Raw genomic sequence first — 13,564 nt, forward strand, 5'->3', positions numbered from 1 at the left:
GAGGACACGCTCACGTTTAAGATAACAGGAGGGTATGAAAGGCGAGATCCGACATCTCGATACCGATCTGTACATAAATCACTCCCTAACGCCATGCGCCCTGTGGATCAAACAGCTAACTATCTCTTGTTTCGGGCTGAACGCCTCCTTCCAGTCGATTGATCTTCTGACGGAGCAGTTTTCTCGTTTTTAATTGCAGATTCGGCATTCCGCGTCCTGCCTTTCCTTGACGCTGTGCGTTTTGGGCCAATGGTATCATCATCTTCGGAGTCCTCTTCCTTCTTGACAATTCCTCGTTTTCTCTTGCCACTGGTTGGCGTCCCATTAGCCTCCCCATCTTCGTCCACGTCTTCATCAGCGATGTCCTTGGCAACGGGACCTGTTTTCTTCTGTACGGCCGGCACAACAGCACTAGTCCTGCCACCGACGGTAAGGAAGACAATTTTATTCCCATTCGGTAAGGTTGGAGACTGGCCCTTCTTCCCTTTACTCCATCGATGCTTGAAGAGCCAGTCCTCCGGAAACTGGTCTGAATCGCCGAGGAGGTCCACTGAGGTTGAGCACACATAGTGAATGGACGAATGCAGCTGCTTAATCTGAGCATCACTCAAAGTGTTGCTATACTGCTCAGGGTGTATCTTGGCATGATACAGAATTTCATCACTGACAGACATCAGCACATGGAAAAAGTGTTTGCAAGAGTTCACTTTGACGGAGGCTTACCCCATCCAGTTTCCAATGCCGCTGATATTCGCTTGATCGAGTAGCAAAACCTTGACTGGCACTTTCTTGCTTCTGAGCTTCTCTGCGAGCCAGTCTTCGGTCAAGACATCCTTGTCCGCGATTGGGTCCGGTCCATTTTCTTTGAGAGGAGTGTATTTGCGAATGTCATCTGCAGGACAGTCTACCAGTCGGATCCTCGATAGTCTTCGAAAATCAACAAATGCAGCCTCCGTTTTTGGATCTTCGTCTGTCTCCAAGAGGAATTTCCAGTACTTTGGCGGCCATTCTTTGTCTTCCTCTTTGGTGGTCCGATAGTAGTATGTGTCCGCATTCTTAATTTTCAGCCAGCCTGCCATGCCGAAATGCATGACAGCATGTGGAGGGGTGGACATTGTAATCCAAAAATATTTGCCCTGTTGACCAGCGCCGATGATCTTTTTGCCCTGCATAGCCTTCTGAAACTCAGCTGCGCTGGTCCCGACTTTGCCATAGACAATATCATCATTTTGTGCCTGCACACTGGCCAGGGTCTTTCCCACGAGATGCTTGCGAATGAAATGCACGATCCGTGCGACCTCTGCTAACTCGGGCATGATTCAGTATCGCTGAAGCGGATGTATTTTGCGCAGAGAGTAATGATGACTGCTAGAGGAAAGAAATAGAGAATTAAAAAAGAAAAAAAAAACTAGAAACAAGTTAAACACGAGAGTGAACTATGCATAGAAGATAATATATTAAGAGAGAGACCAAAGAATTGCGGTGTTGGAGAGGTTGCGAAGGCATCTCCCCAACACGTGTTTGACCGCGCGTTGAGAATCGCGTCGTCTCGTGACCTTGAAATCTATCCATATTCGGATGCGGTCATCGGTGGTGGCCATGGATTCTTTCCCGGCCTTCCTTTACCTAAATCGTTCCCTTTAACAAATTTACGATCAATTCAAAGCTGTTCTTTTATATCTGATCTCTTAAAGAGCGTATAGTACTAGGTCTCTATCTTCAGCGACCTCGAGAAGCTTGGTGCTGTTCTGTTAGAGCTTGACAGCGCCACTCGCACTTTGGCTCATATACACCGTTCAAACCGTGCTGGTCAATCTGGAGTGGTTCTGGGCTCAACGTTCTCCAAAGTCCCAGCAGCAGGAGCAACCAGCTGGTCGAAGGATGTCGCAACGACCTTCGATCACTGCTCCGACGCTGAGCCCGCAGTTCTGTTTCGATGAGAGAGTATTAAGAGGTTTTTTTGATTCCCCATTCCACAGATTCGATGAGATTATTATTAATGGTTATTTTTGGACATGTGCAGATTTCCTACGTCTCTCGAGAGCCTCCATAGATGACTCAATCACGCAGAACCTGAATGCCTTGCTGACTCCGGCTCGTGTGGGCTTCGACCCTTCCTCCACCGCCACACGACAAACAACGGCTGCGGGCAAACGGAAAGTAGACCCCGAAGCTTGCGAGTCGTTCAAAAATAACGTACTTTTCCCATCATGGCAGACGAGGTCCGATGTGCTTAGCTATTGCGCCAGTGTGGCGACGAGTCCAGACCCTGAGGATCCGGAGCTTATCTTGCGACAGGTGGAATCTGCGAGGGAACGCGAAAGGGTAGTTGATGAACGCTTAGACCCTTATTCTGCACGGTTCTTTCCTCGAGAGCCACGGACAGAATCACTCGCAAATCTTATCCGGAACGAAAGGAGCATCGAGCAGATCATTCGTTCGCGGACATGGAGCTTGGTTTCTGAGAGATGCGATGCTTCAGAGGACTGGGAGCAGGCCTTTAATCGCTGGCGTGAGCAACAGAATCGAGCGCCCGATAAATCTTGAGTACAGTTATAGCTCCGGCATTGTTGACTCTTTGTACAATAATCACCCTACGGACGTCGCCCCGTGTCTGCGACAACGTCGAGTCTGCAATAATATGTGTACATAGATGGGAATTTACATAGCATGAAGGTATAAAAAATAGCCACCAGATGACTAATGGGGCTAATAATCAACGGAAAGAAGAAATCCGATTGATGTAACATCGAATCGATAATACGAAAACAACAGGACTGTAAAGCGAAAAAAAAAAGGATATGACCTTGAAGATACCTTATGCAGATACGTTTTGGCGTTGTAGTCGTGATTTTACCTGCACGTCACGCATGCAGGAAGGTCTCATAAGACTCGGATAAATTATTTGTTCTGCCGCCGAACAACCACACATCAGCAGATCAGTTGGTCTGAGACTTGAGTCCGCGAACATCGAGGATAGGAATAGTGCAAGAAGTATGGAACTGTCGACCAAGTCGCAGTAATTGTTGTCCTCTCCCATCCTCCTTCTGTGCCGTGTCGCTAGCGCCTTATTACTTTGAGAAGTCGCTCCCCGCACATAACTACCTGATCACGCACAGTTCTCCGAACCTCCGACAGCACCTGGACTTCTCAAAGTCGTCTACACAACGACAAGCGGTTGCCCGCCATGCCTCAGCAATTGAGCTCCAAAGACGCATCACTGTTTCGCCAAGTGGTTCGCCACTATGAGAATAAGCAGTACAAGAAGGGTATGGTTACGGTTTCAACTGCGATGACGCTGATGCGCATGAAATTTACAGCTGACGACGTGTTCCTGCAGGTATCAAGACGGCGGACCAAATTCTTCGCAAAAATCCCAACCATGGCGATACGCAGGCTATGAAGGCTCTTATCATGAGCAACCTCGGACAGTTGGAGGAAGCTTTCGTTCTGGCTAAGACGGCCCTCAAGAATGACATGAAGTCGCATGTCTGCTGGCACGTCTTCGGTCTCCTGTATCGGGCAGAAAAGAACTATGAAGAAGCCATCAAAGCATATAAATTTGCTCTGAAATTGGAGCCAGAGTCACAGCCTATTCAACGTGACCTCGCGCTCCTCCAGATGCAAATGCGGGATTACCAGGGCTACATTCAAAGTAGAAGCGCCATGCTTCAGGCCCGGCCGGCATTCCGACAGAACTGGACGGCACTGGCGATCGCACATCATCTAGCTGGGAACTTGACTGAAGCAGAGAATGTGCTGACCACTTACGAGGAAACCCTCAAGACCCCACCGCCGAGAACTGACATGGAACATTCGGAGGCAGTCTTGTACAAGAATATGATTATTGCCGAGTCAGGGAATATCGAGAAGGCTCTGGAGCATTTGGAGGCTGTTGGGAAACGCTGTTCAGATGTGCTCGCGGTCATGGAAATGAGAGCAGACTATCTTCTACGTCTGGATCGAAATGCCGAAGCCGAGGCGGCGTACGCCGCTCTCCTCGACCGGAATCCCGAGAATTCCAATTATTATGACGGCTTAATAAAGGCGAAGGGGATACCGGAAACCGACCACAAAGCTCTGAAGGCGGTATATGATGAGTGGGCTGAGAAATATCCCAAAGGCGACGCCCCACGTCGGATTCCTCTGGACTTCTTGGAAGGTGAAGATTTCAGACAAGCTGCACATTCCTATCTTCAACGGATGCTGCGCAAAGGAGTTCCGTCGCTTTTTGCAAATATTAAGACCCTCTACGACAATCCCGCAAAGCGTGACGCAGTCCAAGAACTCGTTGAGGGCTACGCATCTGGAACGTTGCAGTCCCAGGCGAATGGATCTGCAGACAAGCAGACCAATGGTGATAGCCCTGATTTTGAGGCTTCTGTCTACTATTTCCTTGCGCAACATTACAACTACCACCTCAGCCGGGATCTAGGGAAAGCCATGGACTATGTTGAGAAGGCCATTGAGTTGGTTCCCAAATCTGTAGATTACCATATGACGAAAGCCAGGATATACAAGCACCTCGGAAATCTTCCCAAAGCTGCGGAGGTTATGGAACATGCGCGGTCGTTAGATGAGAAAGATCGGTATATCAATTCGAAGGCGGCCAAATATCAGCTTCGAAACAACAACAATGAGAAAGCTCTGGATAACATGAGCAAATTCACGCGTAATGAGACAGTGGGCGGCGCTCTCGGCGATCTTCATGAGATGCAGTGTGTCTGGTATTTAACCGAGGACGGAGAAGCGTACTTACGGCAAAGGAAGCTCGGCCTTGCATTGAAACGTTTCCACGCCGTTTACAACATCTTTGATACGTGGCATGAGGATCAGTTTGACTTCCACAGCTTCTCGCTACGCAAGGGCATGATCAGGGCTTACGTGGATATGGTCCGGTGGGAGGACCACCTGCGAGATCATCCGTTCTACACGAGGATGGCTTTGTCCGCCGTCAAGGCATATCTTCTTCTGCATGACCAACCTGACCTTGTCCATGGGCCCTTGCCTAGCGGCATTAATGGCGCGGGTGATGAAGACAGCGCCGAAAGGAGAAAGGCTCTCAAGAAAGCTAAGAGGGAGCAGCAAAAGCTGGAGAAAGCTGAGGCTGAGAAGAGGGAAGCGAAAAAGGCAAGCGGGACCGGAAAGGGTGCAGATGGTGAGACGAAGAAGGAGGATCCTGACCCTCTGGGTACCAAGCTGGTTCAGACTCAGGACCCGCTCAAGGACTCTCTGAAATTTCTGGTTCCTCTGCTTGAGTATAGTCCGGGCAATATAAGGGCGCAGACGACTGGGTTCGAGGTTCATTTGAGGAGAAGTAAGTTCCCTAGACACTGAGAATTGCTCTTTGCATTCGCTAATTTTCGTCTGACAGGAAAATACCTTCTTGCCCTTAAATGTCTCCTAGCCGCCCATGCCATTGATTCTTCTGATCCTACGTTGCATGTCCAGCTTCTTCGCTTCCGACAAGCCCTCGACAGCCTGCAAGAACCGCTCCCAGAAAAGATCTCGGAGATAATCTCCAGCGAGTTTGAAAAATTGCTTCCCAAATCCCAGCCACTTGGTGAATGGAACGACTCATTCTTGGCTGCTCACAAGACTAGCGTGGCGCATGTCCAAGCTGCGCTTACCGCGCGACTGCTCCTCAACCCTGACTCCAAATCACAGTGTGAGCAAGACCTCCTCTCCACGCTCGATCTGGAAGATGCCTCAATAGATAAGGCCGTTACCGGTCTCGACTTGCTCGACGAGTGGAGGAGCAGTTCGGCCGCCAAACAAGCCTACATTGAGAAGGCCCACCGGAAGTGGAGCGAAGCCTCTGCATTCCAGCCAAAATAGCGAAATAGACTTGTCTCTTCTCCTTCTATGGAGTACATGTGATAGGGTTGATCTGAGGAGCATATAACTTGGCATACAGTCCACCTTTCCCCCGATGTTGCTCAGAAGTACACATGATGTTGGGCCATGGATGATACGAGATAAATAGAGTATCACTTTATGTCTCGAGTCCTGCCTGTTCTTTTTTTTTTTACTTCTCTCCCACTGTACTGTGTGAACTAGCTCAGGGTTGTCAGGTGTGACACCCTTTTTCATTTCATGTGAATTATATAGAAAAAAAGAGTTCCCCCTTTTTTTTTTTCAAAGTTGAATACTTCTGCTGATTGATCGTGGTTTATAAATGGAAGGTAGGTAGGTAGGTAGGTAGATTGGGAAATGCGGGTCTGTTGTGTGTCGGATATCCGATCGATCCAAGATCCTATCCATCCAGTAAGTCATGTGTACCGGGTACCAGAGAATGAGATGAAGTGTACGAAAGAGACGATATTTCCAAAAATTCGAAAAAGCTGAAAAGCTATTTTGTTTAACTACTCTACTTATATATCAGTGCAACTGCACGAAAACCAGGCAATATGACCGATCTATAGAAGTCTATAGTTACACCCATCGACCTAATCTATCCACTACCTCCTGTAGTAGGTATCCACTAGCGTACACGCATGCAAAAAAATAGACCAACATTATAATATACAGGTAGACAGCCGTAAGTTTTCATTGAAGGAGAGGTGGGAGGGGAAGTAAGACAAGCGGGGTTTTTTTTTTCTATTCGTCCTCATTGTCGAGGTTGCCGATGATAGGCTTTCTCTTCGCCTTCTCTTCATCTTCGCCGTAGCCGTACTCGATCCACAGGCGCTTCCAGAGAGGTACGTGTTTGGGCCTCTCCGCTGCGCCTAGGATCCATTCCTTGCCTTCGGCGATGCGCTCGGCTCGTGCCTCTTCCTCGGGAGGGAGGATGTAGCGACGCATTCGGGAGGCGATGCGGGGATCGAGAACAACGTCATCGAGCCATTCTCGTTCTTTCGCTTGCTCTTTGTCGTCCTTGTCCTTGTCCTCTTCGCTCTTTTTGGCTGCTTTGCGGATGGATTTGTGCCACTCTTCTTCTTCGTGTTCGAGGACGGTTTGTTGTTCGTATGACCGTGCGGATGGGCTGGATGAGCTGTCGGAAGAGATAGGTTGCGATGAGGAACTGTCCGCAGCACCGAGCGCGGAGTCAACAGTGCTGTAAGAGTCTTGATACGGTCGGGTGGAGGCAGCGAGAACGACGGCGGCCACCTCTCGTCCCACGTTGTCTGCGAGATAGCGCTTCGTGAGGAAGCGATAGATGCGGATTGGGGTGTTTAGAAATCCAAGAATGTGCGGGAAAGGAATCGGAGAGGAACCTTCGAAAGTGGACGGGATGGTGACAGGGAGACTTCGGGAGGGATATTCGGCCGGCGAGATGTACGCGGGAGTGGGCCCGGTTGGTTTGGACGCTTCTTCCGATTTCTTCTCTTCCTTGGAGTCGGCTGAATCTTTCTTTTCTGACGTGGCAGAGGAGGCATTATCTGAGCTCTGCGCGGCAGAGCCTGCCGATGAGGCCTTCGTATCTTGTTCCTTGGTGTCCGGAGTTGATTCTGCTACTGGAGGAGGTGGTGGAGGGTCTAAGGGGCCAAGCCAGCCCTCATGAAGGCCTCGAATATACTCCTTCCAAGTATGGCGTCCAATAACTATATCCCCACGGGGTCCAGGCTCTTCGTGGATGCCCATCCTTTGCCGGATCTCTGCGATCGCGGTGTCCGTGTTCGGCTCTTCGACCACAGTGCTCCGCTCACCAGCCTTGCGTCTGAAACGTCGAATTTTCTCCGCCAACCCAGCTCGAACATCCCCTTCTTTTCTTCCTTCAATCACTTCATAGTCTAGCGCAGCGGCAACCAATACTGGCTTGACATATTCTTTAAAGTACTCCCTCGCGACCCGGAGTCCGTCCCCCGGGGGTGCTGACAGGAACACCGTCAGCTTCCTCCGCGTCTGATCTACCGGGAGAGTCTCCTTAGAGATATGAGCGACCAAGTTGGCCCATTTCTGCTGAGCGCGCTTCTTCTGTCGGCGATCGTAGATGAGAGCGCCAGTAAAGGAACCCGTGATTGTGAGGAAGATCATCCAATTCCGCGAAGGCAACTTGAAGCGAAAATTAGGCAACCCTACTCCGCATGAGCCATTTGCATCCGGAAGTACCACAGTCAGTAAGAGATCATACCGAGCATCTTCAATGCTGGGTTTTGCGGTCGCGGGGGTTTCGGCGGCGCATTCTGACCGCTTGGGGTCGTAGTGGAGGAGGCAGGAGAATTTTCCACCATGATCGATCTGATCTATATCAGGGAATCCAGTAAGATCAAAAGTTATTCCTTGCAGGGTCACAGAAGACCCCAAAATACAAGGGAGTTGGCCCAGGATCGTAGCTATGAATGACGGCCAAAAAAGTTCAATGCCGCGGAATCTCCCCGGGGCGACATTAATCCGCAAGAGAGGCTAAACTCTATTTTGAGCCGTGTATAACTGGACCTCGATAATTCCCTATCTACCAGATGATACTGCTGTATTTTTCTGAAGATATCCACATTAATTACTCCATCTTCGCATGAGATATATTTTTTGAGAGATGCTGGCTTCTCCTGCTCATCCATGACCAACATTTTAGCAGGAAACATGCAACATCGGCCCATATAGCAGTGATTACATCCTTGATATTCTCCTGGTCTGCTTGTTTTGATCGTCTGATTTATGTGATGGCACTGGCGAAGAGAAGAAGATCTCATTTGGCTACCTACGTAAAAAGCCAAAGCTAAAGAGGGAAGGATCAAAAGACTAAGTAACAGGAAATAATAGGGTTCTTATAACCTAGGCAGTCTTCCATCCTCATGGCATCCTCTAACTCGTCTCCTTTATGGAAGTTCCCTCGCAACCATTCCCAGAGCTCTCCTTTGATATCCAGAAATCTCCTTCTCTGACAGGAAATATCCGTCATCATCAAGAGTTCTCCGTCAATGGTTCTTGCCGACCGTTCTCCTATTGAGGAAGCCGAGCCGTCACAATTTATTGCTAGAGAGAAAAGACAAGAATATAATCACTTTTTGTGAGTCGCTACCTCAGAAACAATTGGGAAACAGCTAGTTATATTCCTCTTGCACTTCCATGGGCTATAAGAATGATCCTTTCCTTGGAAACCTCTCCTGGTAAACCTCTCCTGGGACAGTGGTGTACAACACCCATCCCCATGTTCCACCAATGTCTACTATGTCACCCTATTATTGAGAGTGGTGTAACCAGAAGCAGTATATCTCTTGCCTACTCCGTACATACTGTCCACGACTCCATTGTGCTGTCAGCTTAAATATGCAGGTGGAGTCGCATTGTCCATAAAACTGGAGTAACGTGTCTTGGATCCTTAACTACTCCAAACTTGCTTCCGGCTTGTAGGCGGTGGCATGCCCCGAGAGGCCCCGTGATCTCGCTTACCCGCCGGGACGAACAGCGTGCCTGGACTCCCTTAGACCCCCTAAACTCCCTAAACTCCCTGGAGCTTCCCGCCAATCTGCGTCCGCGCCTCTCCACCCTTCTCCCCGTCTCCTGCTGGCTCCCGTCGACAGCCTCGCTTGGCGCCAACCTCCCTCTGCCAGGACAACTCAACTATCGAGGTGGTCTCCCTCCTCTCTTGAGGTGTCTGGCACCTTGGGCTTGCTTGACCTCATTGTTGCTTGCTTGGATTGTGTCTTCTCTCCGGTCTTAGGAGTCTCTGGTCAGTTGGGAGTTCCTGATCTGACCATCAGGACCAACCAACGATCGGCGTCGTGTTTCACCTCCTTTGGCCTCTTTCGGCCCACCTCCTGAAGTCTCTCGCATTCTCTCCTGATTATCACCCTCCCCTACCTTCTCACTTCACCACCCCTCACTTGCAGTCGTCGACTGTATCTGTGGGTTGTTGAATGTCAAAGATCGGTCACAATGGATCCTAATAACAATCGTCTACACATGAACTTTGGGTACAATGACCGAAATTATAATCCAGCCAACAATCGAGCCTACCCCACAACGCCCTCCGCATTTCCGCAGCCCATGTATCAGGATCAGGGCTACGTTGACGCTCACTCAGCACAGAACGCTGCCTATGGACAAGGATACTACATGAACAATGCCTATGCTCCTCAGCAGCCGCAGCAGGCTCATTATCCCCTCCAGCAGCAACAATACGCGCCGCACAATCTGCAATCTCCCCAGCCAACCTACCAGGGTCGCATGGGGTACAATAATGCCAACGACGGCACCAACGGCTTAATCCAGCAGTTTTCCAACCAGGATCTGGGTGCATCTCCTCGTTCTGGTCTTTCTCCCCATGCTGCCTCTCCTGGCCAGCGTCCCCGCACTGCCGGCTCTACCACACCACAGCAACAACAGCCTGGTCACCTGGCACCCTCAGCGGCGAACCGCAGCCCGAAGTCCCAGAGCGAGGAGGAGGAACCGCCGCGATTTCCAGAGCGATACTCAGACAATTGTCACAAGCGTGGAAAGGCAGCAAAGGAGCTGATCAATGTCTTCTTCCAGGAGAACATCGAACGGGCCCGCGAGCGCAATATGCGGTAAGTCCAGTTTTGTTTTCTGGCATGATGGCAATTTCTGACTTGCCTTAGCTCCGCAGACCTCGACAAGCTGCTCCGAAGCAACAGCATGCCCGACGCGAAGAAGCGTCAAGAGGCGGAATCTTTGGCGAAGAAAGAATCAAACTTCCTCCGCTTCCTGCGCACTAAGGAGACGCCTGCAAACTTCCAGACCATCAAGGTCATCGGAAAGGGTGCATTTGGAGAAGTCAAGCTGGTTCAGCGGAAAAGTGATGGCAAGATCTATGCGCTCAAATCGCTCATCAAGAGCGAAATGTTCAAGAAAGACCAGTTGGCCCATGTTCGCGCCGAGCGAGACATCCTGGCGGATTCTAAGGATAACCCATGGCTGGTGAAACTGCACGCCTCCTTCCAGGACAGCGCATATCTGTACCTCCTGATGGAGTTCTTGCCCGGTGGTGATCTGATGACGATGCTCATCAAATACGAGATCTTTTCCGAAGACATCACCCGATTTTACATGGCCGAGATCGTGATGGCGATTGAAGCCGTTCACAAGCTCGGTTTCCTTCATCGGTAGGTTATCCAGGATTCCCCATAGTTCTCGCTTTAATCTTGGCGGCTCATATACTTATTTACATTGATTCCAGGGACATCAAGCCGGATAATATCCTTCTGGACCGCGGCGGCCATATCAAACTCACCGATTTCGGGTTGTCCACCGGAGGAAAGAAGACACATGACAATGCTTATTATCAAAACCTCCTCAAAAATTCTACTGGGAAAGACAAGAACCGCAACTCGGGATTCTTCTCGGAATCCATCAACCTGACTGTCTCCAACCGTGGACAGATCAACACCTGGCGGAAGTCGCGTCGTGCCATGGCCTACTCTACCGTCGGCACTCCCGACTACATTGCCCCCGAGATCTTCAATGGCCAAGGATACACCTATCTGTGCGATTGGTGGTCTGTGGGTGCCATTATGTTCGAATGCTTGGTAGGATGGCCTCCATTCTGTGCGGAAGACACTACAGATACCTACCGGAAGATTGTGAACTGGCGAGAATGCCTTTACTTCCCTGAGGAACTCGTTCTATCGCGTGAGTCGGAGTCGTTGATTCGAAGGTGAGCATTCCCCCAAATCCCCTCCTTAGACGTTCGTACTCCCATGCTGACTTGTCGATTCCTAGCTTCTTATGCGATGCCGAACATCGTATTGGTAATGAAGGTGGCCAGCACGGCGGTGCGACCCAGATCAAGAATCACCCCTTCTTCCGCGGAGTGGTGTGGGATCAGCTGCGCAAGATTCGTGCTCCCTTTGAACCAAAACTCACCTCGAACGTGGATGTGTCCTACTTCCCGGTCGACGAAATTCCTCAGGAAGACACCAGTGCGGCGCACCGTGCTCAGGCTCGCGCGATGCCGGAAGAGCAAGAGGCGGAAATGAGCTTGCCGTTCATTGGCTACACGTACAAGGCCTTCAACGCTTTCCAGGGCAGTTAAATAAGCAGCGGGCTTGTGCACGATCATACCCCTGGAGCTTCATCTGTGATGGGGCTCGATCGAACTTCTAGAAGCATTTTGATTCTACACATCATTGGGCACGCAGCGAGTCTTTGGTTTCATAGTGATAATGATGTTCTCTGCATAATACCGGGGAATTTTTTTTCCTTCCTGTTAAAAGAAATTCATGAATTTCCTGTGACGAGATAAAGCCTCTTTTATTTCTGCTATTCATTAGCCGGCCGTCGATGGCGGAAAAGCAGGCGCATATCTGACTTAGATAGGTAGCAAAGAGGAATTTTTCAGGCATCAGCATTCAAATCCAGTGTAAATCGTAAGTATCAGGATTTTCTGAACCTCGTAACATTGCCGGGTTCAAGTCAGGTGTATTTATTAAAAAGAAAATGAGAAAGAAAAAGAAGAGAAGAGAAAAGAAGAGAGAGAGATCCAGTTTATCGGCACCTAGCACAAATGCCTCGAAAGAAGCTGAAGAAGTACAGAGGATTCCTTCTGATCCCAGTTCTCTTGCAAAGGGAATAATAAGCAAGCACCGTTCTTTGGATGGCTTGTATTACAGCCCGAAAGAAAGGCTTAAAAATCATTTAATACACTCAAGACCATACTCCCAGCTAGACCCAAAGCGAAGAGAAAACAGAATAGAATACATGCCCTTTTAACGCCATCTCATTGAAAGAAAAAAAAAAGTCCCGAACTTTTCGTTCCTTCCATGCTGTGACCAGAATCATGTCCTAGGGGCCAATCCCGGGACTCCGCTGTATCTTTCCTCCCGCTCAGTCTTGAACATGATCTGGATCCAGAACTCCTTGCTGTCTTCATCAAACCACGTCCAATACCTCCCTTCGCGACGATCGATCTCTCTCGCCTGCAACTTGAACCCACACGTCTGGTACGGCTCCGCGGCGACGAGCAGGTATTGAAAGTTCTTGTCCGGGGGCTCGTCCACTTTCTGCTCGAAAGCTGACATGAACCGCACCCGAGGCACGACTCCCGGCGTGATCTCCTGATACTGCAGCTGGAAGAGCAGACCCACCTGCCTCGTCAGGGGGTCTCGCACTTTCGTGATCTTGTATCCGGGGCGACCGATCTTGACCACATTCTTCTTTACTTGCACCCCCATCGCACCGGGAAGGAGGGCTTGCTCTTGATTCTTGCCCTCCTTTTGTTCGCGCGCTGCTCGACGCGCGAGGTTGGTCTGATGTTTGCGGCCCTGCGTGTGAGCGAGGTAGGAGCCGTCATTCTGGTGGACGGTCAGACATAACCGACACTCGAAGCTGCCGACATGGTTTTTGAAGAAGTAGGGGTCTTTGTCGAGATCGATTGTCTCTAACGCAAGCTTCCGGAGACGTTCACGCCGGTCTGCATTGGTCGCGGAGTGCGATGCGACACCACCGCCACCGAACTTGGAGCCTGCACGGTTCTATTCAAACTTGGTTAGAGATTGGCCAGAAAAAATAACTAGACGAAATGTTCTTACCTGGTAATCCATTGCGACTCTTCCTTGTGAGCGCTGTTTGTCTCTCTATGTGAGATAGAGATAGATGTCTCGTGGGAAATTACGAAACTAGTCGAAGACGTCGGAGAAGGCCGTGGCACTCAAGCTTGGCGGAG

The 13,564-nt window shown here is 50.0% G+C and overlaps 6 protein-coding genes across 6 annotated transcripts; 3 read left to right on the top strand and 3 right to left on the bottom strand.

The window, feature by feature from the left end:
- Positions 1-119: 119 nt before the first annotated feature.
- Positions 120-1,316, bottom strand: VTN77DRAFT_6722 (uncharacterized protein; the record flags this gene model as incomplete). Its single annotated transcript, XM_069423032.1, has 2 exons — positions 120-663; positions 724-1,316. 2 exons carry the CDS (start codon positions 1,314-1,316, stop codon positions 120-122), a joined length of 1,137 nt encoding a protein of 378 aa, XP_069276011.1.
- A 565-nt stretch (positions 1,317-1,881) lies between these two features.
- Positions 1,882-2,547, top strand: VTN77DRAFT_6723 (uncharacterized protein; the record flags this gene model as incomplete). The annotated part of the gene is made up of 2 exons (XM_069423033.1): positions 1,882-1,954; positions 2,024-2,547. The coding sequence occupies 2 exons, from the start codon at positions 1,882-1,884 to the stop codon at positions 2,545-2,547; spliced, it is 597 nt and encodes a 198-aa protein (XP_069276012.1).
- A 640-nt stretch (positions 2,548-3,187) lies between these two features.
- Positions 3,188-5,838, top strand: VTN77DRAFT_6724 (uncharacterized protein; the record flags this gene model as incomplete). Its single annotated transcript, XM_069423034.1, has 3 exons — positions 3,188-3,269; positions 3,341-5,317; positions 5,375-5,838. The coding sequence occupies 3 exons, from the start codon at positions 3,188-3,190 to the stop codon at positions 5,836-5,838; spliced, it is 2,523 nt and encodes an 840-aa protein (XP_069276013.1).
- Positions 5,839-6,600: 762 nt separating this feature from the next.
- On the bottom strand, positions 6,601-8,174 carry VTN77DRAFT_6725 (uncharacterized protein; the record flags this gene model as incomplete). The annotated part of the gene is made up of 2 exons (XM_069423035.1): positions 6,601-8,018; positions 8,075-8,174. 2 exons carry the CDS (start codon positions 8,172-8,174, stop codon positions 6,601-6,603), a joined length of 1,518 nt encoding a protein of 505 aa, XP_069276014.1.
- Positions 8,175-9,819: 1,645 nt separating this feature from the next.
- On the top strand, positions 9,820-11,935 carry VTN77DRAFT_6726 (uncharacterized protein; the record flags this gene model as incomplete). The annotated part of the gene is made up of 4 exons (XM_069423036.1): positions 9,820-10,451; positions 10,503-11,006; positions 11,081-11,557; positions 11,623-11,935. The coding sequence occupies 4 exons, from the start codon at positions 9,820-9,822 to the stop codon at positions 11,933-11,935; spliced, it is 1,926 nt and encodes a 641-aa protein (XP_069276015.1).
- A 742-nt stretch (positions 11,936-12,677) lies between these two features.
- On the bottom strand, positions 12,678-13,442 carry VTN77DRAFT_6727 (uncharacterized protein; the record flags this gene model as incomplete). The annotated part of the gene is made up of 2 exons (XM_069423037.1): positions 12,678-13,373; positions 13,431-13,442. 2 exons carry the CDS (start codon positions 13,440-13,442, stop codon positions 12,678-12,680), a joined length of 708 nt encoding a protein of 235 aa, XP_069276016.1.
- Positions 13,443-13,564: the final 122 nt, after the last annotated feature.

This window comes from Rasamsonia byssochlamydoides, assembly GCF_041956645.1.
Source record: "Rasamsonia byssochlamydoides strain NRRL 3658 unplaced genomic scaffold VTN77scaffold_51, whole genome shotgun sequence".
NCBI lineage: Eukaryota > Fungi > Ascomycota > Eurotiomycetes > Eurotiales > Trichocomaceae > Rasamsonia > Rasamsonia byssochlamydoides.